Source organism: Girardinichthys multiradiatus, chromosome 3 (assembly GCF_021462225.1).
Source record: "Girardinichthys multiradiatus isolate DD_20200921_A chromosome 3, DD_fGirMul_XY1, whole genome shotgun sequence".
Lineage (NCBI taxonomy): Eukaryota > Metazoa > Chordata > Actinopteri > Cyprinodontiformes > Goodeidae > Girardinichthys > Girardinichthys multiradiatus.
In genome coordinates, this window is record NC_061796.1 from 23,434,124 (window position 1) to 23,459,494 (window position 25,371).

Sequence of the window (25,371 nt, forward strand, 5' to 3'; positions counted from 1 at the left end):
CATTCCTTGTGCTCTTTAGCCCAAACAAGTCTCTTCTGCTTGTTGCCTGTCCTCAGCAGTGGTTTCCTGGCAGCTATTTTACCATGAAGGCCTGATTCACACAGTCTCCTCTTAACAGTTGTTCTAGAGATGTGTCTGCTGCTAGAACTCTGTGTGGCATTGACCTGTTCTCTAATCTGAGCTGCTGTTAACCTGCGATTTCTGAGGCTGGTGACTCGGATGAATTTATCGTCCGCAGCAGAGGTGACTCTTGGTCTTCCTTTCCTGGGGCGGTCCTCATGTGAGCCAGTTTGTTTGTAGCGCTTGATGGTTTTTGCGACTGCACTTGGGGACACTTTCAAAGTTTTCCCAATTGTTCGGACTGACTGATCTTCATTTCTTAAAGTAAGGATGGCCACTCATTTTGTTTTACTTAGCTGCTTTTTTCTTGCCATAATACAAATTCTAACAGTCTATTCAGTAGGACTATCAGCTGTGTACTGTATCCACCTACTGCACAACACAACTGATGGTCCCAACCCCATTTATAAGGCTTGAAATCCCACTTATTAAACCTGACAGGGCACACCTGTGAAATGAAAACCATTTCAGGTGACTACCTCTTGAAGCTCATCAACAGAATGCCAAGAGTGTGCGGAGCAGTAATCAAAGCAAAAGGTGGCTACTTTGAAGAACCTAGAATATAAGACATATTTTCAGTTGTTTCACACTTTTTTGTTCAGTATATAATTCCACATGTGTTAATTCATAGTTTTGATGCTTTCAGTGTGAAGCTACAATATTCATAGTCATGGAAATAAAGACAACTCTTTGAATGAGAAGGTGTGTCCAAACTTTTGGCCTGTACCGTAAATAAAAAACAAATAAATAAACCCTAGAATATATTCTTACTTTTTTCAGATATTGTATTACAGCTTTCTGTGTTTCCTTTACCTCCTCTCCTGTTGATACTTGTGTCAGAAAAAAACACAAATAAAACAGAGAGCTTACTACTGTTATTGAACCCCGAATTCCTGCGGAGATGGTGGTTCTGAACACTACGCATGCAATACACCTTTTGGCCACTAGCGTAATTTTGGGGGCGCTGTTTCTTCCGCGAGCGGCAGACAGCGAGCTTTCTGCAGAATCCATATTTCATCAAAAAATTACCAGGGCTGCTTCATTAAAATGTCCAAAATATTCTCGGTTAACTCTGTCTATATCTGCAATAATATGCATTGTTTATAATGTCCCTAGATGTAATGGGTTTCAGAAAAAAATGTGTTTGATTAACAGGCGGCATTGCGTCTGATACTTGTGTGAGAAAAAAAAACACCAATAACGAGGGCGGATACATCTGGGATCGGACCCTGAATCTGAATGTTGGGAGGCAAACAGCTAATCAGCTAATCAACTAAACTAAACACAACCTGTTACAACAGGGGGAAATGTTGACACATGTACTGAGTTTATGATTCCCTTTGACAGTACTTTGTCAGTATAGAAATTCCTTAAAAATACATAGTTTGTCATAAAATTACCAAAATATTCTCATTTAAACCTGAGTATATCTACAATAATATATATTGTTTAAAATGTAATAGTCCTTGAACTAAAAAATTAAAAAGCTTTGTTTATAAATTAACAACCTATAATGAACCGAATTTAAATATTCATTAAAAATCCATATTTCATCAAATAATTCCCAAAATATTCTTAGATCTCCATGACTATAGAAGAAACAATATAACTATTTATTCAAGTGCCTAAATTAATTACCTTTTCAACCAAAAATTGTTAACTGTCAAATCCATGGTACTTAGCCAAATTAAAAAATATATATAAAATACATGGTATTTTATAAAAATCCCTAAATATTCTCAGAAACCCATATCTATATGTGGAATGATATACATTGTTTGTCATGTCTCTAATTTTAATGATTGTTTTAAAAGAAATTGTTAACTATCATTTCAATGATATTAGTAATAATGACCAAAATTGAAAAGTTCTCGTAAAATCCATACTTTGTCAGAAAAATCTCAAAATATTCATCAAGAACCTCATCTATATGTAGAATAGACCTGATTTTCTTCAGCCACCACACTTTAATGAGTTCATCAAAATTAATTTAAAATTGCCGTAATTGATTAGCATATATCTTTATGAATTAATTGTACACAAGTGGGCAGTCCAAATTGAACAATGTTTATAGATTATAGGCATTGTCTATTTAAGTAGTGTGCAAAATTCCATGGCGTTTGGCCCAACAGAACATAAGATACAACTGCTAGCTTTATTACCAAACATTGTACACTGTAGTGACGCGCTTTGAGATAGAGCTTTAGCTAGAACAGGTACTTTTCAGGATTAGGCACAAAACATATCCTAAAGGTTTGGACTCTCTAGGTACCACGAGTGATTTTTGGGGAATTTCTTTATGAGTGAAGGGTCAGAGGTACATTTTCGCACATAAGCCACACCCACCTTACCCAATCATTACCATATTGATAACATATTCTCTAGGTGGTATCCTGAAGAAATGTACCAAATTTAATAAAAATCCATTCAACCATTTTGGCTATACAAATTTATCTTGCTCATAGATGCGTTTCAGGAGGATGATGTCATCACGCACGCTACCTTGCCACCGCCATGTTGAGTACCGAACGCTAAGCTCCGTGGCGCTTTCTCTCAGACCAGAATGGATCGTTCTCATTTAAATCCCCACGAACTGAAACGATACAACGAAAAAATCGCTGTTATTGGATGCGATCCATACGAAGTTCCTGCAGACTGTTTTCAACACCTTTCGTCAACTGACAGGCTTCCAGATTTTTCCTTCCACGACTTATACATATATCTGATACACAACCCGTCTTCATACACCGGGGAAAGTCTGAAAGCTTTTAAAGCACGGATGCCTATCGATATTTCACGGCTGGCTGGGTCATTGACCTGAAAATATGGTATCAGAAGAACAAGAAAATATTCTTGTGTAAAGCAAAGGTAAATCGTGTTCTACTAATCTTTATGCTTGATGTAAACAGCGGCTAACACTGTTAGCATTGCAAAGGGGTAAGCTAGGATAATTTAAATCATCCACTGAAACATAGAGCAGGACTAATGAGCAATGTAAGAGTGATGTTAAGGTCCTAAATAAACAATTTTGAAATTTCAAGGGGTGGGTGAACGAACATCAAACATCCGAGTACCTGAGGTTAATGTTGTACTTGTCCCAAGAAAGTTAAAGTCTCACACTCATCTTGATAAGTATTTTCTAGTTCTACTTTACTAATAGATCACTTTCTTTAACTTCAGGTGAATCACTCTCAGGCCATAAATGTCACACCCACACAACCCTGGGTTGTTGTCAGAGAGGATGGGACAGTGCTAATGGCTCACGGCACCTGTAAAGCAGGATTGGGTGAAGCATGCTCCCATGCAGCTGCACTGATGTATGCACTACTGGCAGCAGTCAATGTCAAAGATGGACAGTCCAGCACTCAGAAGGCCTGTGCCTGGGTCATTCCAGGCAAAACATCTCAAATCCAGTATGAGGAACTGAGCAAAATATCAATGACCAAGAAGAATAAATCAAAATCCACTATACTGCCCAGCATTGCTGTCCCTTCAGAGGATGAATACATGAGGTTCTTCCAACAGCTGCACGAGTGTGATGTCCAGGAAGGAAATCCCAACGGAACGGCTATTTTGTCTGTCATTGCGGGTCACTCTGACAAATACATACCAAAGACTGTCCAACTGAACTTGCCACAACCTCTGACAAGTCTCTTCTCGAATGCAAGATTACAAGCAGATTTATCATCACTATTGGTAGAGAGTAAAAAGGTATTTGATGATCTTCAGCTAACGAAAAAAGAGGTATGTATATTGACTGTCTAATTCTTCACTAAATTTGTAAAGCACTTCCTTACTTTTTATATTATTGGTATACTCAATAAGATTACTACACTTTTGGTAAAAGCTTCTGGTAAATGCATATTGGGTAAGTACTGGTATTAAGTATACTATTTGTACTTTGCTTAACACAAGGGTCCGCAACCTAAGGCTCCAAAGCCACAAGTGGCTCTTTGGATCTTCCACAGTGGGTCTTGATAACATTGGCTAAAAATAAAAAAGAACCAACTAATGTTTTTTTTTTTCCTGAAGACCTTTTTAAAAAACGACTTTTTACTTAAAAGGTCATGTAACATTTGTGGCTCTAAACGAGTGTTATTTAGCTGGGCTGAGGGCAAATTTGGATCGTAAAGGTTGCAGACCCCTGGCTTAACACTAATATAAACAGATGTATCAACATTAAAAACTGCATTTAACTAACCTTCAGTGTTCAAAACATCTTGCAGTCATTTTCAGTAGAAAAGGCAACTAGAGAACAGTCAGCCAGCAAGGTGTGGTTTGAGCAAAGAGCAGGCAGAGTCACAGCATCGGTCTTCCATGAGGTAGGCAGGACGGACAGTGCCATATCCTTGATTAAAAGGATTTGTTACCCTCGATCCTGTCAGGTTTCTACTGAGGCAGTGAGGTAAAGACAGAAGTGCATATGGAAGGGCTACATAACCAACCAGGTTTACCAAGGGTTGGTTTTTATTTAATTTTTAAGGGATATTGCAGAGTAACAAAGTTATTATCATTACACTTCAAAGACTTAAGAGATGCAAGCTCAAGATAAGATCCCAGTCCTAACACTTCCACTATTTCATTTCTGCTCTGTCGAAAAGTCAGGTAATTACACAGTTAGATAATGTATACAATGTATAATTAGATCATGTTTGCATAACTGCTAATGCACAGGTTTTAGATGTGAAGTAGTATACTCTAGGTTGTGATTGTTGTAAGTAGGAGTCAATCTAATTCATGTGTAACATAATTTTTCTAGATGGGGAAATCTAAATGAGCCAGTAGCAAGGATACATTACATCAAAGCGTTGCAAGATCATCACACAGATTTCCAGGTGACAACAGCAGGCCTCATCATCAACACATCTTTGCCATGGATCGGTGCATCGCCAGATGGGATCATTACATGTGTCTGCCATGGTAAAGGTGTGCTTGAAATAAAATGTCCCTTTACCCTCAAAAATAGCTCTCTTGCCAACAGGTGTAACACTGACACAAACTTCTGTCTAGTGGAAAAGGACAATGTGATGACACTGAAGGCAAATCACAAATACATGTCACAAGTTCAAGCCCAAATGCGTATTGCAGGTGTACAGCATTGTGACTTTGTTGTGTGGAGTCCCACTGAAATGTTTATACAACGCATTCAGTTTGATGACGTGTTCTTCAGTGAGACGTACAGCAGAGTAGTGCAGTTCATCAAAACTAGACTTCTGCCAGAACTTTTGGGAAAGTACTACACAGTACCACGCATAGTGGTCTCCCCAATCTCAGAGAAACAGCCACATTCAGGGTGCTACTGTGGTGAACCACAGGGAGCTCCAGAGGATGTAGTCATCTGCGCATCAAAACTATGCAAGCGAGGACACTTTCACAGGTCTTGCTTGCAGATGACAAGGGTTCCAAAAGTGTGGAAATGTTATGAATGCAGGAAGATAAAGCCAAACTGAGGAACTACACTGTTATGCAACAGATATTGTACAAATCTAACATAACAAAAATATATTCAATAATATTTAGCCTAAGGTTTTGTTTCCTTTTGTTCTGATGCCAGAGTTTTCCACTTATAAACACGGTGTCATTCCAGTAATCCCACTTCGGGTTATTTTCCAACTAAGTCAAAATACCTTATTAAGGTACTGCGATTGTCTTGTGATCTTTTAAAGTTGTGTTTAACCTGCCTTCTTTATTCCCTATTGTTGTTATTCTAATGATATGCTTGAAACAAAATCTACACTGAGGAGAGGGACAAGCATAGATAAGGAGGGAAGAGGAGGAGAGGAAGGAAGGGAAGAAGAGGGGCAGTGGGAGAGGAGGGATATTCTAATTCCAATTCTGTTATTTTGATGTACTGTAACAAGAGAATTGGAATTAGAATATTCAACCTCTCTTCCTGCCTCTCTCCTTCCCTTCCTTCCTCTCCTCCTTACTATCCTCTTTCCATCTCTTCTTTCAGTATATATTTCATTTCAAGTAGAACTACTGCAAATAAAATCTACATTGTGAGGAGAGGAAGATGAGGATGTAGGATGATTTTCTTGTCTTGTTTTTAATCCTGTCTTAATTTTGTGCGTTATTAAAATCACAATTGAAAAATGGTGACATGTTTCTCATGTTTCTCTTCAGTAGTAAACCTTTAAAACATTTAATATTGTAATAATGAAACAAGTATATTGTTTGATCAACAAAAGTCAGATTTATTTCAAAATGAAATACTTTGTGGGTTGGGATGTTTAATTCTGCATGTCATCATGAATATCTCAAAGCAGTCAATAATACTAGTGCAATTTTTGAAGTTTTTTCTGTAAAACATGGGAAGAATAATTAAAATCTGATCTCTGCTTGGCCACCTTATAATATTACACAGCCAGAAATACATAACATTCAGTGTGTTGTTGAAAACCCTACTAGCAGTTGATGTTGATGTATGAAAACAATGACCTAGGAAAAAAAGTGGTAAATTCATTCTCAAGCGCATTAATGTTAGTAAAAACTGCTGAAAAGGTGACAAACATGACTTAACATTAAGTAATGGTGATATAAAAGAGAATACAACAATCAATTTACAGTAAGAAGGCAGGCCAGTTAACTTATTGACTTTCTCATCTTTTTCTTGGAAACTTTCTTTACTGAATGTTAATTAATCTACTTCACCCTTGAGTTTACAGATTTCAGTCCTTAATCTCATACATTCTTCATTGAGTCTTTTAATTGTGACTTGGCAAGAAGCATTGGTACAGGAACCATCCATCGCCAATCCAACCTCTTGTCTGTCTTCTCCTCCATCCTGCTGGTCATTGCCATCCACCTCCTGTCTGTCCTCTGCTTTTCCTGTCTCTCCTCTGTCAGCATCAATCACTGCTCTTTTTCTTTTTAGAGCCTGAGTGTGTTCAAACCTGGCCATTTGATAAATCCTCTTTCATTTGTTTGGAGAACTTAGATGAGGAAATATTGTTGGCAAGTAGTCTGGGCTTAGTGGGTTTTGGCTTTTTGCACCGGATGAGACAAAGGTTTCAGTTAATGTAACTAGGTCTGTGTCCAAAGCAGCTGCAACAAAGAAACTAGAGAAATGAAACATCTTGCTAGGTTAATCTAAGATCAGTGTAACACTGACACAATATACTTGTATGGGTTATGTTTTTTTGGTATGGACCAGTTATCGCAAAGATATTAACAAAACTGACAACAGAAAATTAAGTTCGTCATAGGAGCCTGGGATGGAACAAGACAACCAGAGGAAGGAAAAAAAAAATGCTCATCTGATTCAGAAATATATATTTACCGGTAACTTAAATTACAACAAACAAATAATTAGACAGACACCAGATATGTGTGTCAAGACAAGATTACATTAGACAAGTATCCAGTCATTCAAATGCAATACTATTGTTTTTTTGACTTTCGCATCCTTTTCTGTTCAAAATGGTTCAGTTTGTGGTGATCCAAACTAAATATGAAAGTTCAGTTATTGTCCATGTTCCATGTTTAGTTAAGTTCCTTTTGGGGGGAAAAAAAACAGGACTCTCACAGTGTCCAAGGTCCCGAATCAAAAGGGAAAAATAAATAATCCTACCAGCTCGCCACTCTAGAAGAGGTTCAGGGAGTCCAAAAAAAACCTGACCAATGAGTATGGAAAGATTTACATAAGGTGTTAATCGGATTTCGTGTTGAATCAGTCATTTGTTTATTCCAGCCATGCACAGCCAACAGCAAGGAGGACGTGACATCAGAACGGGGCGTACTCTGAGAGCGTTTCCCTTTATAACGGCGCCACTGATGGCTGAACGGGCACTCAATTTGAGTAACATAGGTTACATCAGCACAATATATCATCAAGCTTATTAGCTAGTAATACTGTAAGTTTTCAACTTCTGTTGCTGTATATTTTACTGTCATTATGTTGTGTAAGTTCAATTGAATGGAATGTAAAAATACTACATTAATCTCAAAGATCCTGCTGTAGACAGGTATCTAAGCTAACAACTGCTATCTCTGAAGCTAAATATTCAGATCTTCATATCAAATGCATTTGTTGCACACGGTGTCTAATCAGTTTCATTCTAATCACTTAATTTTCTGAAAAATATGTTCAAGACATTAAATCCAGTTGGCAGTAGCTTGAGCTAGCTCTCCTGACGTGCTTTGAAACTCACATGATACAAAATGTGCACTGCACAGACGGCTACTTGCAGTCGGCGTCCTGTTAGCCCTCCTGATCGCTGACAGCCATCTCTGACGATGTTCTTCCTCTTTCGGTAAGCGATAAAAAGAAATATTTGGGTCACCTTTCTTATTATCACACCCAACTGCACAACACACGGACGGCATCTTCGACGACCGGGGCACCAAGGAAGGTACTCAATATGGCGGTGGCTAGAGTTCGGTAAGCGTGTGACGTCAGCTGCAAGGCATCTATAGCGCCCCATAGGCTTAGATCCCTCTGAAAATGAGAACATACCTACAGTTTGACATTATACACTACTGGTATGAAAATTATTTGTACATCTTAATCTATTTTCAATTTGGGCCAAAAAAAACTTTTTTTTTGCTTCAAAAAAGTTTGATTGCATATAATTCGCAAACTGAAAAATAATTTTGAAAGCCGTTCCACATTGTTTTGTTGGCTATGTCTGCAGTCTTACCAGGCTCGGTTTCACTTTGATTGGCCTTGCCCCTAAGGAGGAGTTAATGAAAATAGGTTTCACATATTACGTAACATTGTTGCTAATTAGCATAACTCTATGATTTCTTTTCAAAACTCACATGATTAAGAATGACTCAAAGAACATCCAGGAATTGAGATTTAGTCTCTGCAAGCAAGTTTCAGAAAAAATCACAGAAATGCATTTTACGTTATAACAGCGCCATCTAGCTGTGAAACTAATTTTTTTTTCATGTACCTAGGTAGCACAATTCTGCATATGATCTGTAATTTCCCCGACAAAATCTTTCAAATTCACTGAGTTCAAAGGTCAAATGTGAGATAGCATATAAGCCACGTCCACTTTTTAATCATATTAAAAGTATGTCCTGAGGTCAAGCCTTTGAGCATATGGACCAAGTTGCGTGTCAATCCATCAATCCGTTATTCAGATATAAACGTCTGGTGCATATAGCGCCCCCTATTATTGAATGTGTATCAAACTCCATGTATAGGCACAATAGCTCATTCTCTATCAGGTTCTCCTATCTTGTTTGGAAATCATGAAATATGGCAGATATATAGTCAATTAACTTTTGTGCTAGTTCGTGAATAAAGTTTGTCCGCATGTAGCTTTAACAACTTTCAAACATTTGAAAAAGATTTCATACCGTTGTGTCCCACTGACTCTGTAAATGGTATGTACAAAGTTTTATCTTGATTGAGCTCAAAATGTAGAAGGAATTGTGGAAAATAGATTTTGCCTTTGTCGCCACGTAGCAAAAAAATCTAGTTAGGCGGAAGTGGGCGTGGCCAATTACAAAGTGATGCAGAATCATCCAAGGAACAAGGTGATATAAACCTTTGGAGTGTGGGACTTACAGTTTGGAAGTTATAAGCCCAAACACGTTGTCATACGTAATAGCTCCCCCTAGTTGTTAGGGGGTCTGACTTTTAGTATCTGAGTAACGGTTCCCTGCTCCGCTGGGAGCAGGCGAATGGCCATGCCTTGCATGGCCTTCGCCTGCACCCGCGGGCTTGAAACCCTAATTAGAATGGGATTCATCTAATCTGTTGGTCTCCGACTGCCACAGTTTACAACAGCTGAGAAACTTAATTTTGCATTAAAAATACCTTTGCTGTGTAGTGTCTGGTTATGAATGTGCTCTGTATGTTCTCCCGCAGAGTGCTCAGTCTACAGAAGGACAGACTGTCCACAGACAGCAGACTTCAGGGCTAAGCCTTACTGGGGGTCACACTACAGCAGTTGAATTTCAGTTTTAAACAATCCAAACTAAACCTTAAACTGAAATCTTTATTAGAGCGCACCATAAAGCTTATCATATCCATTTCTTTGTGCGAGTCTTTCAAACTAACAAAGGTAAAATAGAGGAAAATATAAAATGATCCTTGTTTTAAAAAAACATGCTCATATATGCAAACAGGCATGACAGATTTCCAAATAAAAACCTCATAAGAAGAAATATGAGACATGTTGACATGGTGGCTGCATTCCTTTCTGGGCTTAGCATGTCACATTCTGTTCACACAGTTGACTGCAAGCTTCTCATGTCATGTCAATGCAAGCAGAACCGATATCATCATGTCGTGAGAACTTTGCCTCTTTTATGAAAAGGTCAAATGAATGTTTTGTTTGGTAATCTCTCATCTTCTCGTTATGCTACATTAACTGCAGTGCTACTGAGCTTTGGATTGCAAGTGATGAATGCCAAGTGACAGAAAAGAACCAATGGAGCCGCTTTTGTTGCACTTCATTTTCAAGACCAGAAAAGACTAAAGGTGTTACAAGAGTTAAACCCACCTATAAAAACATGACGACAAATGCACAAAGTGTTATGCTGTCAATGGAAACATGGGTATTTTCTTTCTTCAAAATAAGCGTTGTATATCTATATCACTTAATTGTTTCTGTTGTATTAGGGATTAATGTTCTGTAATATTACTGAGATGAACAGAGGTGGCTTATCTCAATATGTTCACATAGGAGGGTTGGAGTGGAAGATTTGCTGTAGTGACTTTAAGCCTTGGATTGTTGGTATATTTAAAATTAAGTCATCACAAAGAGAAATTTTCTTTTGTTTTCCTCACACCAGAGAGCACCTGGTTTAACAATAAAACTGTATCTTATATCCACTTTGAACCATACATGCTATTCTGGAGTTTGATCCTCAGCTTATACCAGTTATTAGGCTGTCATAATTGTAACCTCCAGTCTCACAGAAAATGTGACAGTAAGTAAAGTGATGCTGTATGCACAATAACTTCAAGTCAGTCATAATCCATAAATCCAAACCTAAAAGTGCAAACCATTAAATAATAATCTGTTGTAACTTTGACAATGGTTCTGTTGAATGTTAGATCCATGACTTAAAAACATCAGAATGTTAATGTTTTTACTAGAAACTTGACTCAGTTGCTTTTATTAAATCTTCACCTTCTAACCGCAGCTTTGCATTTTCAATAACAGAAGTAAAAAAAGGAGGAGGCACTGTAATCATTCTCCTTAGGAAACCTGGTTTGAAGGACATTTCTCTTGACCGTTACACCGCATTTGAATATCATAGTTTTACTTTCAACAGACCCACTATATTATGTTTCACAGTTTACAGAACAGGCAAATACTGAGCCTCCTTCATTTTGAACTTTCCTAATGTTCTCTCTGCTGTTCACAAGAAGTTTCCTAGAAAAATTGCTTTTGCTGATTTTATTTGCACATTGATTATCAATCAGATCATTTATCACCTGAATTTTCTAAACAGTTTTCAGGAATTTTAGTTAACATGTTTGTCAAGCTACTGGCTACAGCAACTGTATCTTAGGTCTTGTTAGAACCAGATGTTGACCACTAAGATTATGACATTGATAATTTAGTGTCAATAATTTTTATTTCAGTAAGAAAAATTGGCTTGGGTATTCCCTGCAAAAACTTTAAACCTTGGAAGGAATTAGGTCACTGGCTTTCTGAAACAGGCATGCAAATTTGTTATTTGTTATTTGAATGATATTTAGTTTTATTGATGTTTTTAGAAAAATGCTGCCCTACAGCAATATGTGGAGCCAAACATACATAATGTGTGGATTGCCACTTTGGTGAGTCCTGGAAAAACAGTCTTTGGTACTATGCAACCAGCAGGCAACAGGATCACCATCATCTTAGTGCGACATCTATTTGATGAGAGCCTACATCTGCCCATATTTAGTGGTGCCCAAGGTCTGCTTGGGCACCATTAAAAATGTGGTAACAGCTTTCACAAGAAAAGGTTTTTGTTAGGAAAATAAGTTTTTTCTCCAAAGCTAAGGAGATCAGTACAGTCACGGAAGTTCAGAATTTGTTTTACAAATTTAACATTGGAGGCCAAATCCTTCTTTTTTAAAATTTGTTTTACTGATGGAAAATGTGCACAGTTATCTTGGAGATTTACTTTCAAAAAGTTCAGCTTTCTTCTTAATGATTGGACAGATACAATCAAATCACTTACAGAGCTGTTCTTGCCTTGCAGTTTCAGTTACATTTAGGTTATTCAGGTGAGTTGCCTTGTCAACAAGGAGGACAAGGACGCTCATGCTCCTTTTATCTTCCAAAAAACTGAGAAAACTGTCTGTCCTTGTTATTGTTGTTCTGAAACAGAAATAGTTTTATTTTTTCTCTAATTGCACAAAGGTATGCTAAAACACTCCCTTTACTCAACCACCGAACACTGTAGTGCAGTAATAAGTCATTTCCATGTCCATCCACTTCACTAAGAAATTCCTAAAGAAGACAATGTTGACAAGATGATAAAGCCCTGAAAAAGTTTGAGTTTCTCCATATTCTTAAAAAAAGAATGGAGAAAAAAACTGTCTGATGAATAATACAGTGATCTGAGGTGTTGTCTGGACTGTCTTGTTTTAGACGAATGACTGCTCCTTTTTCTCTTCCTACCATGGAGGGAGCACAATCAGTAGTGATTAACGCAACACTATTCAAGCTAATTTCTCTCTGTGTGAGTATTTCTTTTAAAGCTAAATAAAGATTTTCACCCTTGTGTGACTTTAAGTGCTATGACACCTAAGATGTCCTCAACAAAACTATGGGTGTTTTTGTATTACAATCTGACATAGAGAAGTAATATCTGTTGATTCATCAACTACTAAAGCTACAGGAACAGCGCTGTCCAGCTGTGACTGCACATCTGTAACCAGCTCTTTTCATCTGGTGTCAGCTGCGGATGACAGAAGAAATTCTGTAATTGTGTCTTTGAATTCTGGCTTTTCTTTCTAAAAGTGTGTTGACGACAGCTACAAAACACTTTTTACCAACTTAGCATCTGTGAAGGGCTTCTTGTGTTTTGCATAAATCAACTGCACTCCCAGAGAACACTTCTTTGCTTGCTGTTTGACAAAAAGGCTCAAACTGGCCTTTTAATAGATTTTTTTTTTTGTTGTGTCTTGTGAATTTAACGTCTATCATTCCTCAAAATGCTTCTAATGCGGTGTCACATCTTTTGGTCTGCCCCAGGGTAGCTGTGGGCACAATATAGCTTACCACTGTCTGATGATTGGATATATGACTGATTGTAGTGTAAAGCACTTTGGGGTCTCTGGGGATTTGATAAAACGCTATAAATTTACCATTTACACCTGTTGATGTACACTAACCGGCTACTATATTAGGTACACCTTTCTAGTACCGGGTTTGACCCCCTTTTGCCTTCAGAACTGCCTTAATCTTCGTGGCATTGATTCAACAAGGTACTGGAAACATTCCTCAGAGAGTTTGGTCCATATTGACATGATAGCATCACACAGATGCTGCAATTTGTCGGCTGTACATCCATGATGCGAATCTCCCGTTCCACCACATCCTAAAGGTGCTCTATTGGATTGAGATCTGGTGACTGTGGAGGCCATTTGAGTCCAGTCAACTCATTGTCATGTTCAAGAAACCAGTCTGAGATGATTAGTGCTTTATGACATGGAGCGTTATCCTGCTGGAAGTAACCATCAGAAGATGGGTACACTGTGGTCATAAAGGGATGGACATGGTCAGCAACAATACTCAGGTAGGCTGTGGCGTTGACACGATGCTCAGTTGGTACTAAGGGGCCCAAAGTGTGCCAAGAAAATATCCCCCACACCATTACACCACCACCACCAGCCTGAACCGTTGATACAAGGCAGGATGGATCCATGCTTTCATGTTGTTGATGCCAAATTCTGAACCTACCATCCGAATGTCACAGCAGAAATTGAGACTCATCAGACCAGGCAACGTTTTTCCAATCTTCTATTGTCCAATTTTGGTGAGCCTGTGTGAATTGTTGCCTCAGTTTCCTGTTCTTAGCTGACAGGAGTGGCACCCGGTGTGGTCTTCTGCTGCTGTAGCCCATCCGCCTCAAGGTTCGACATGTTGTGCGTTCAGAGATGCTCTTCTGCATGTCTTGGTTGTAATGAGTGGTTATTTGAGTTACTGTTGTTTTTCTATCAGCTCGAACCAGTCTGGCCATTCTCCTCTGACCTCTAACATCAACAAGACATTTGCGCCCACAGAACTGCCGCTCACTGGATATTTTCTCTTTTTCTGACCATTCTCTGTAAACTCTAGAGATGGTAGTGCGTGAAAATCCCAGTAGATCATCAGTTTCTGAAATAGTCAGACCAGCCTGTCTGGCACCAACAACCATGCCACGTTCAAAGTCACTTAAATCACCTTTCTTCCCCATTCTGATGCTCAGTTTGAACTGCAGCAGATCGTCTTGACCATGTCTACATGCCTAAATGCATTGAGTTACTGCCATATGATTGGCTGATTAGAAATTTTCATTAACGACCAGTTGGACAGGTGTACCTAATAAAGTGGCCGGTGAGTGTATATTAAGGCAACACCTAAAACAGTCTGCTTTCTTGTGTGACTTTATTGAAAAATTATAATAAATCAGTAAAGATAATAGGGAGAACATTGTGGATGTGCACAAGTCTGGTTCATACTTGGGTCCATTTGAAAACAGAATTATAAGAATAAGAAATAAGAAAGTATAAACAGCATGTGCATTTCCGGCCATCATACTGTTCAGGATGTTCTGTGTCCCAAAGATGAATGGTTTTTGTTGTGGAATGCGTGAATTAATTTCAGGACAAAAAGCTATAGACATTGTGAAGTTTATGCTGAAGCGGGTAAGAGAGGGTGATTTTCCATAGTAAAACAAGTCTTGAACTGACATGTGCTGAAAGGCCACTCAGAGAGGAGGAATCAACTACTTCAAAAGCAACAGAATGGACTTAGGGACAAAGACCTTAATTTTTGGACGCATGTCCTGTGGTCTGCTGAAACTAAAATACTGTTTGGTAATGATAATTTCGAGGAAAAGGGTGGAAGCATACAAGCCTGAGAAAACTATCTCCTAACTGTGAAGTATGTGGTGGTGTTTTGCAGCAGGAAGGACTGGTGCACTAAACAAAATAGATGGAATCATGATGAAAGAACAATACTGTGAAAATACTGAAGGAAAACCTGAAGACATCAACCAGGAAGTTAAAATTGGACACAAATGTGTCTTTCAGATAGATAGAATACTTTACATAGAATAATGTTTGTCATTGCAATTGTACATTCAACCCATCCCTTAGGGAGCAGTGGACCGCTGTGCAGGGCCTGGGGAGCATTCTGTGGATCTTGCTCAGAGACTCAGAGTGGCAGTCTATGTTTCGAACAAGGCCTCTTCAGGACGCAATCGCACTGCTCTCTAACCACGCTCCCCGAAAAACGATGTATGTGCAACGCGACCAAGTCACACCAATTCTGTCAGGAGGAACGGGCCATAATTCCAGCAAACAACTGTGAGAAGATTGGGCATGTTTCAGAGTGGTATGAGAAGCGGGCTGCGCAGTGGTGCAATTGGTAGCACTGTTGCCTTGCAGCAAGAAGGTCCTTAGTTCAACTGCCGGCCTGGGGCCTTTCTGCATGGAGTTTGCATGTTCTCCACGTGCATACATGGGTTCTCTCTGGGTACTCTGGCTTCTTCCCACAATCCAAAAACATGACTGTTAGGTTAATTGGTCTCTCTAAATACCCATAGAAACCATTTTATGAAGAATCATTCTTTGCACAATGATCTCCAGAAGTTCCAGAGGAGTCCCCAGAACAGAGCCAGCCTTCTTTATCAGCTTGTTGAGCTTTTTTAAGTCCCTGACTCTGATGCTGCTTCCCCAGCAGATGATGGCAGAAGAGATCACACTCTCCACAACAGACTTATGGAAGATCTGCAGCATCTTGCTGCAAACACCAATGGACCTAATCTTCCTCAAGAAGTACAGTCTGCTCTGTCCCTTCTTGTAGACGGCTTCACAGTTGCATCTCCACTCTAGTCTGTTGTCCAGGTGAACACCGAGGTATTTATACTCCTCCACCACCTCCACCTCTTTTCCCATGATGGAAATAGTGTTTGACCTATTCCTGTTTGTCATTATCCTCAGTTAAAAGCATTAGGTTTAAAATCAGCTTTGTTGTGGCTAATTTCAGCATTTTGTTAATGTGGCATGGCTTACTGAAGTAAAATTACAGTTAGCTTAGACATCAAGAAAAAATATCATGTTTAAACAAATATTTTTTTGTTGTAAGGATCTCTAAGTTTGATATCTTATTTTTTTTTTTCCAAATCTCAAAATTTGTGTTTAATATCTTAATTCCCAAAAAGAAGAGACTTAATGGGGCATAGATCTGAAAATTAGTGGGGAGGTGTTTATCCATCCAGACACAAAGGACAAACAACCCCATATTCACATGCTTACACCTGAGGCCAATAAACACATTAACTAAACCTACAGGCATGTTTCTGGGCTGTAGCAGGAAACTGGGGTAGCTGCAGCAAACCCATGCCCAGGGAGGACATTTAAACTCTAGCAAGTTAGGACTGCTGTAATAACCAGGTTTCCAACAAATAATTTATTTTAGCCAAATCGCATGAAAGTACAGACATGAAATGCGATTTAATGCTGTGATAAATATTGTTACTTGTCATGTTGTGAGGTTTAAAAGAGGACCCAGATGCAGAAACTGGCAGTGGTGAAGATGAGCAGAGTCTTAAAAAACAAACAAAAAAAAAGAGTTACAGGATTAACATGAGGAGAGCGGAACATGGAAACTGGAGGAGCAAAACAGAAGCGCTTGATTTCTTCTTGTTTGGACCCAGATAAAAACATTTCTGCATATGCCAACATGTGCTGCAAAATCAGAAGCAGTGTGATAGCTACTTTAAGCACCTTCCTGTCTGCTCGGTGTTGTTTCTGTCTACCCGGAACCCTTTGTGCGTAGCTTTTCCCATGTGAGAACGCAGAGAGCGTAAAGAAGCAGAACAAGCAAACAACTGAAAACACTGACGTGTTCCTCAGACTATACTTTAGTCTTTTAAGTGTGAATTTAAGCTTCAGTTGTGGTTTGTTGTTATGCTCCTGAGATTTTAAACTCGTCATATTGCCTGTATATTTATGTGATCTAAAACAATCATTTATCCACAAGCATGCAGAAGATCAGGAACATGATTCAAAAGCACCGTGCTGAGCTTTGAGAGCAAATAGCATAACTAATTCAGTGCAACATTCACAGTACACCTTTTGTTTTGTCTGATTCACCATGCTTCAGTTAACCAGGGTGTGCTGTTCATCTTCAACGTTGATCATGGTCTTTTACATGGCCATCTAGAGACCTGAGATGTACTGAACATGAATGATGGATTTGTGTGTTTGCTGTAAAAAATGCTGGGTTTTACACTAAATTACAAATAAAGACTTGAAAAGGTTTTAAATACATAAAGCAACAACAATGTTGTAGCTCTGACTCATTTTACCCATTTCTTGTTTCCTGCGTTTTTTAGTTTTTTTTTACTTTTTTAGGACAAAAAAGATTGTCTGCCATAGGATGTTTCTGACCGGTCGTATGTCAATTTGTGCTCACCTTGACAACTCTTTTCTTCAATTTGCTCATGGTACAAGGAAAGCAGGTTATGTGGCTCCAATAATTACTAATATGCACCTACAGGAGGCCAGTTATAATTCTTTGGTCTGATCAGGGTTCATAATCTGTCATATTTTATAAAGATTTACTGGTCTAAACAGGGATAAGAACCATGATAAAAAGTTTCCACAAAAAATATACAGTTAATTTAAAGTAAACAAGATTTCTGGATTTCTGTAGAAGTGTATCTCCATAGTTTTTAATATCAATAATAATGTCAGTGACATGTTCACAGATATAGAATACAATAAAATAGAAATATCCTTTATTATTTAGGAGCAAGAAGGGGTGAAATGGCAAAGTTAGTTGCCATTTGATTTGTGTCTGCCTGAGTTAGGAAATATTACTGAAGCCATGAAGATTTGTTGGCAGAAAGTATGTCACAGATCATGAGCAGAGTACAGCTACACAACATACGTCTTCCTCAACGTTCTTATCTGAGTTACGTTGGTTTGTTACAAATGTCTCATTGAATGTTTAAAATGACAGATATTTAAGTGGAGCCTGATCTAAGGGTTTAAATGGAGCTTTAACCAATGTGCACAGAACCAGCGCTAAATCCCACTGAGTACCAGATGGGCGTTACAGTACTCTGTGTCTATGTTGGCCTTTCAAAAACTGTTTAATCAGCAAATGGTTAAAAACTGTTCATTCACCAAAACTCTCATGACAGTAGGAAATAGCCGCAGCATACACTTTAATTGTGCAGAAAGCTAAATCTCTGTTCATCAGCTGTTGTAGAAATGGCAATAATCAGGCTAACATACATGAAATAGTCCCCGCCTTTCTCCGCATACAATCACTGAAAAGCTGTCCATTTTGATGTGTATGACTCTATGGTAGAAGTGGCATGAACACCCTGAATCATGCACACCACATCCTGCTGGATGCCGAGTCTCTCGAAACGCTCCCTTTCAGTGGCCAACCTCAGAGACACTGACCTATCTCTGGGTAAGACCTGATCGTCCCTCCAGCCTGGAGGAGCACATCCTCCCTCCAAGGTAGCTTCTGCAGGCGCCCTGATACCAGCTGCAGCAGTTTCGAGACCTCTGTGTGCCTGTGTAAGAATCCCTGACAACTGTTCCTCTCGAGCCCAATCCAGAAGCCAGGGATCAGTGAAACTGGAGGTAAAGGAGCATCTTCAGCCATGGACTGTGACTGAAGGTGTCCACTCCTAATGATGGATCCTCCCGTGGGCTCAGAAAGAACTACAGCTGGCACTGTGTGGTCTCCTGTGTACCAGAGAGGTCCACTGCTCTCTGCTCACTCTGCTTCATATATGAGACATCAGGTCGGGATAAAGGCTCCAGGCCCTGTGTCAAGGACCACCCCTGGACATGATGTTCGCTTCTCTGTTCAGGACATTGGGGATATACACTACTCTGATAAAGACCAGATTTGCGCACAGCAGAATATATTCAAAAACTAAATAAACAAAAGCAAGCACATACAGGAAAAATAATTAAATCAAGAGGGATGGATAATATGTACGTATTTGGGATGTATATTCAACAGAATTATCAAACTAGAATAAATTTGCTTCTGACATTTAATCGTCTCATTTTTATCCATCTCAAGCCCTGGATGCCCAGGTATAACAACGTGCACTGCACTTGCCATTTCAAGCACTGCTGCTGCCAGCATCTGCTTGGTTCTCTTCAGTCCTTCTGTGCCCCCGGCAACCCCTGGAGGTTAAGTGGTCAGAGACCCTCTTCTCACTTAAAAACGTGGAAGACTTGCTCAGGAGGGCATAGTTGTACTCATTTTTCCATGACATGTTGAGCAGCATGGCCAGGTAGTGGCCATGAGTTGTCGGACTGAACATTATTATTTTTTTAAACTTTACTTGGATTTGTTTTTATTATAAATAAAGAAAATCTAAAACAAGATCATAAATAAAATCAATGAAATAATCAGAACTGGGTATTTTCAATGTAGAAAAAACAGGTTGAGCAATTGACAGTGTGGAATGTACACCAATAAGTCATCTGAACTTGTCTTTAATTGAGTAAATATCAGAAGTACCAGTCAAGTGAATGGGAGGAAAGCAGGCAGGGAGGAAATGAGGAAAGCCAAGGGTGGCAGTCTAACCTTCGATGACCAGATCATGTGATTAAACACTGCTGGACAACAGTAGTAAAGGACATTGAACACTGCTTTTAAAGTTAACTTTATAGACGATTGTTACTTATAAGGCCCAACATTTATAATCTAAAGCCAGAGAATATCTGTGCATGTATGAGACATCCCGACAAGGTGAGAGGAAAAGAAATCACTGAACACATGTTACACTCAAGAGTGACAAAAAGAGTAGATGGACACGATCTGATATAGAACTAAATGACAGAAATCCTGTTCTGTAAAATAGATGTAGTTAACTTTTTTCTCATCACAGTTGCAAGACTTAGAAGACTATGAAGTGTAAAGATTTTGGTTTTCTTGCCAGAAGACACATTAAATGTAACTGCATATGACTCTGTATGGTTGAATGAACCACTGGATGAAAGCTAACCCACAACATTCCAGTTTCCACTAAATTGTGGTAAGAATTGCTGAACATAGTTCTAATCCTAATTTGATCTTTTTGTTGATTTAAAAACTTTGCTTGTTATGTCAAATATTGGTATTTGACATCACACACCAATGAAGTCACTGAAAGCCTTCATTGTCACGGTCGTGGTTTGAGGCGGACCAAAGTGCAGACAAGAGCTGGGTAGCAGCATGATTAAAGGTAGACTTCAACTTTATTTAGAGGTCTTTCCAAAACGTAGCATAGTCTAAATCCATAAAGTTTCCAAAACATAGCAAAATGTAGCATAATAACTGCAGGCATAAACTGGAGCTAAGCCAAAAACTTACATGAAGTCACACTGCAGGAACGTAGCAAAACTGAACATAGACATAGTAGTCGACGGACGAAAGGAACCAGCGAACAAAGAGAACCAGAGAGCTTGTAAGCAGAAGGGAGTGAGGTATGAACCAATGAGACACAGAGGCAGGAAATCAGAGGAGAATGGAAAACAGCTGTGAACCAGGCTGCAGAGAACTGAGGGAATATGAATAGTAGCTAAGAAGACAAGGCTATAAAATGAAAGGGAACACGAGAGCTACACTATAGCATAAATCCAGGGGAACATAACTACAAAGCAAAACTCTAAGTAAAGGACTGAATAAACAAGAATCAGGAAACCAGAACTAAAAGAAGCTATGGACAAAGATGAATAACCAAAGAAACATAAGAACCTAGAATAATGATTAACTAAAGTAAACAGAGAAACTAGGGGGAACAAAAGAACACCACAACCTAAGATCTATCAAAGAAACCATAAAGAAACCCTAAGTACAAACATAAACAAAATTAAACAAACACTGACTGAACCAAACAGGGAATGAAGCAGAGGATGTGAGGACTAAAATAAATACAAACCAAGATGTAAACAATAACTAAAGCTGACCTAACAGGAGGGAGAATTAGAACTATAGAAACTAAACATAAGGAACTATGCAAGAAAGAACAGAATAAAGGGAACTAACACAGAATAGAATAAACCACAGAAGGGGAACCAAGACAAGGAGGAACAGAGAAAATAAACTAGTAAACAAGAAGAGTGCAAAGAGAACAAATACCAAACCATAAATAAACACAGATATACTAAATAAGAAACTAAACTAGAGAATACAAGGAAGATGAGAACTAGAATAACAACAAATATAATAATAATCATAATCATAAGAAAACCACAATAAATAATAGGAAAGCAACCACTAAAGGAACTAGGAGTGAGAGAACTAAACAAACATGATACAAAACCCAAAATAGAAACATCTAGACAAAAGTAAACCATCACAAAAACCACAAACAAAGTCCAAATGTCGCACCCGACATTCATGGAGCTGATAGCTACCAACAACTCTGCTATCAGCTGAAGTGCATGAAGTTAACAGCAAAAGTAAAAAACAAAAAACAAAACAGATCAGTATTTTTCAGATCTAGTTACTAAAGGACAGTATCTGATGTCCTAGGAAGACTTGGTCTTTAAACTGTTTAGATCTACACTGAGATCAGCTTCATGCATGTCAACAGACAGAAGACCTGCTGGCAGCTAACAACTACTTCTGTGGTAATAACATGAAAAACACAGACGGTCATTCTTTTAGTTCATAGCCTTGTAGAATCCCCTGGTATTTTAGGATGTAAAGTTAAAGTATGCCTGCATTTGTACCACTGCACTGATCCCAGAACAGCCTGTTTCACAGTGTTTCACACATGAGGTGTAAAGGACAGTACACACTGGTGGCTCCAGCCGAGCCTTAACGCTCCTGAACAGAGTATAAACACACATGCGCCCACATTCCATCCCGCATAACTGCTCTTTTTATGTGCTGCTTTGGTAGGCCTTCTTCTAAGATTAAGAGTCTTTATTGTCATTGCATAGTTGTCCAGTGTACACAAGCACAACGAAATTGGGACATGGTTATCCCCTCGGTGCAAACAGATAAATAATCAATAACTTAAAAAAAACTATATGCAAATTAAGAGATGACAGACAGGACTATAAAGACAGATGTGTGGCACATTATAAATGTGAGCACTGGATGTATATACTATGTTAAACAATTTGAATAAAAGCATTGTACAATTGTTTATTGCACCTGGGCCGTGGCTGAAATGATAGTGTCAAGTGTTTGCATGTTTTACCCTGCTGTAAAAACTGTCCCTCAGTCTATTTGGCTGTGTTTCAAGCACCCTGAAACGCCTGCCAGGGGGCAGCAGCTGAAACACACAGTGTCCTTAGTGTGTGCAGTCTCTCAAAATGCTCGTGCCCTCCTGAAAACCAAGTTGTTGTCTGCACCCCATTCCACTGCCTCTGGACCCACTCCCTATAAGCTATCTCAATGCCTCTGGAGGTGAGTATTACTAAGGTGGGGTGGTCTGCAAATTTAATGATGTCTTGGTGGGTGCTGATGCAGCCATAGGTGCATACCGGTGGGGAGATGGAAACCAACTCTGACTCTTTGTATGCTGTTGGAGAGGAAGTCTCTAATCCAGCAGCAACTGGTGGCTGGAAGACCGATGTCCAGTAGCTTTGCTGTCAGTGTGTCCGGGAGCATAGTATTGAAAGTAGAGCCAAAGTGAACAAAGAGCAGCCTAGCATGGGACCCATTGCTGTTCCTGAAAGGGGATGCTGGTGTGAAACGCTATGCAGATGGCATTCTCTGTTGATCTGTTACCTCTATATGCAAACTGAAGTGGATTAAGTGTGGATGAGATATGGTGGCGAACCAGTTTCTCAAAACAATTCATGACCACAGGTGTCAGAGCAACTAATCTGGTGTCATTTAGACTGCTGATGGTGGTCTTTTTTGGCAGTCAGACAACTGTGACCAGCTTCAGGCAAGGTTGGATGAAGGACTGGGGCAATGACTCTTTGAAGATCTTGGTGAAGACCCCAGCCAGTTGGTCTGCGCACTTTTTGAGAATCTTCCCAGTCACATCACCTGGTCTGGCAAACAAAGAATGCTTTCAGAAATAAAAATCATTGTTTATTTTTATCAAAGAAACAAAGTTAATGTCCAGAGATCAGAGGCATGGTAGAAGTAAGATAAAGGCAAGTCAAGGCAAGGCAAGGCATGAGAATCCAGGGCACAGAAATGTGGTCGTAACAAGGAGATCAAACAAGGGTAAAGAAAAAAAGGTGGACATCTACTGGCAGTAACTTTTGATAATCTGGAAGAGACTTGAAGACTGGAGAGTGCTTATCAGGGATTAGCAGATCACAGAAATGTGAAATTGCACTGATTGCAGGTAGAGTGGAGAACAGACAGCCTTCAAACATCAAACCATAACATTGCTTTAGTGTTGCATGAAATTTTAAATGTATTTACTTAAAGCTGCATGTCTTTCTATGCCATACAAATATGCAGTATATACAGTATGTCAAAGTGACAGGTGTACAAGTGACCACAGGTTGTTTTTAGAGCAGCAGGGTAAGATGAAGTTTCTGAACCGTGCTACTATGGATAACAATGTTCTTGTTTGTTTTAGCACTTTCAGCAGGTGAAACTGAAATTAATTTTAATAAGATGGAGTCAAATACAGTCTAAAGGCTATGAAAATGTTTCAGAGCTTGTATTAGTTAATGAAAGTGGTTCTGGAGAACTCAACAGCACCGCAAGAGGCAGCTGGAAAAAGTGATGTACAGATGGATGGTGGTTTCACTTTGGGAAGTGATATCATTCAATGTAGCCTCCTCTGGGAAAGGCCTGTCCTAGATTCTGCCCAGCATTTTGTTTCACTTGATGTTGTTTATACCTTTTCCCAACTCACCGTGGACTTCAGAAGCAGGATCATTTACAGAAGGCACAGCTTGTGTCTGTTGGAAAGTGTAAAGTGTCACTGCATCCATATTGTCCAGGAATTATATTTTAGCTTTACTAAAAGTTAAAGAAGAACTATTTTCTTTAAAGAAAACACGTCAGATCTTCATTACCAGCCTTTTTATTTTGAAGAAAAGGACAAGTGGCAGCGGCATGACATCGAGGCAAATAATTGCACAGATCTTAATTTCCAGCATTTCAACCAGGGCAATTTTATTTGTATGACATTTCAGCAACAAGGCAATTCAAAGTGCTTTACATAATGAAATCATACGAAGACACAAGGAATAAAAGTACATAGTATTGGCATAATAAATAACAACAAAGGACTACAGATTGAAATATTTCACAGTCAGATGCAACTCCAAACAAAAAAGTTTTAACCTTGATTTAGAAGAACTGAGAGATTCAGTATTTTTGCAGTTTTCTTGAAGTTTGTTCCAGATTAGTGGAGCATAAGAACTAAACGCTGCTTCTCCATGTTTGGTTCTGATTCTGGGGATGCAGAATAGATTTGAGCCAGAAGACCTGAGTGGTCTGGAAGGTTGATACACCAACAATAAATCTTTAGTATATTTTGGTGCTAGGTCATACAGTGATTTATAAAGTAAGAGAAGCATTTTAAAGCCTATTCCCTGAGATACAGGGAGCCAGTGTAAGCACTTCATAACTGAGGTGATGTTCTCCACTTTCTTAGTTTTAGTGAGGATGCAGGCAGCAGTGTTCTGGAGCAGCTGCAGCTGTCAGATTGACTTTTTAGGCGGACCTGTGAAGACACCGTTGCAGTAATCAATTCTACTAAAGATGAACGCATGAATTAGTTTTTCATCCAACTTGTTCTATCATATCCTAATGCTGCATTTGATACAGTCAGTCACAATATTCTCTTACAGAGGCTGGAACATTGTTTTTTGTAGATATGTACAGTGCTGTGCAAAGGTTTTAGGCTGTGTGTAAAACTGCTGGAAACAAAGAATGCTTTCAAAGATGGAAGTGTTAATCATTTATTTTTATCAATCAACAAAATGCAGTGAATGACCAAAAGAAAAATCTAAATCAAATCAGTATTTGGTCTGACTACCCTTTTGCAGCCAAAGTCATTAAGAACTATCTTCAGTGTAAAGAAGAACAAGACTTACTGGAAGTGGTGGTATGGCCCCCACAGAGCCCTGATCTCAACATCATGGAGTGTGTCTGGGATTACATGAAGAGAAGAAGGATG

The 25,371-nt window shown here is 39.0% G+C and overlaps 1 protein-coding gene across 2 annotated transcripts; it reads left to right on the top strand.

The window, feature by feature from the left end:
- Nucleotides 1–2,233: 2,233 nt before the first annotated feature.
- Nucleotides 2,234–5,855, top strand: LOC124866214. Of its 2 annotated transcripts, XM_047361906.1 has the most exons (3): nt 2,234–3,864; nt 4,347–4,442; nt 4,880–5,855. In XM_047361906.1, exons 1-3 carry the CDS (start codon nt 3,376–3,378, stop codon nt 4,895–4,897), a joined length of 603 nt encoding a protein of 200 aa, XP_047217862.1. In that variant the 5' UTR covers nt 2,234–3,375; the 3' UTR covers nt 4,898–5,855. The 2 variants fall into 2 exon arrangements, with proteins under 2 accessions (XP_047217862.1, XP_047217861.1); XM_047361905.1 differs by lacking the exon at nt 2,234–3,864 and having other exon boundaries at nt 4,211–4,442.
- The last annotated feature ends 19,516 nt before the right edge of the window (nt 5,856–25,371 follow it).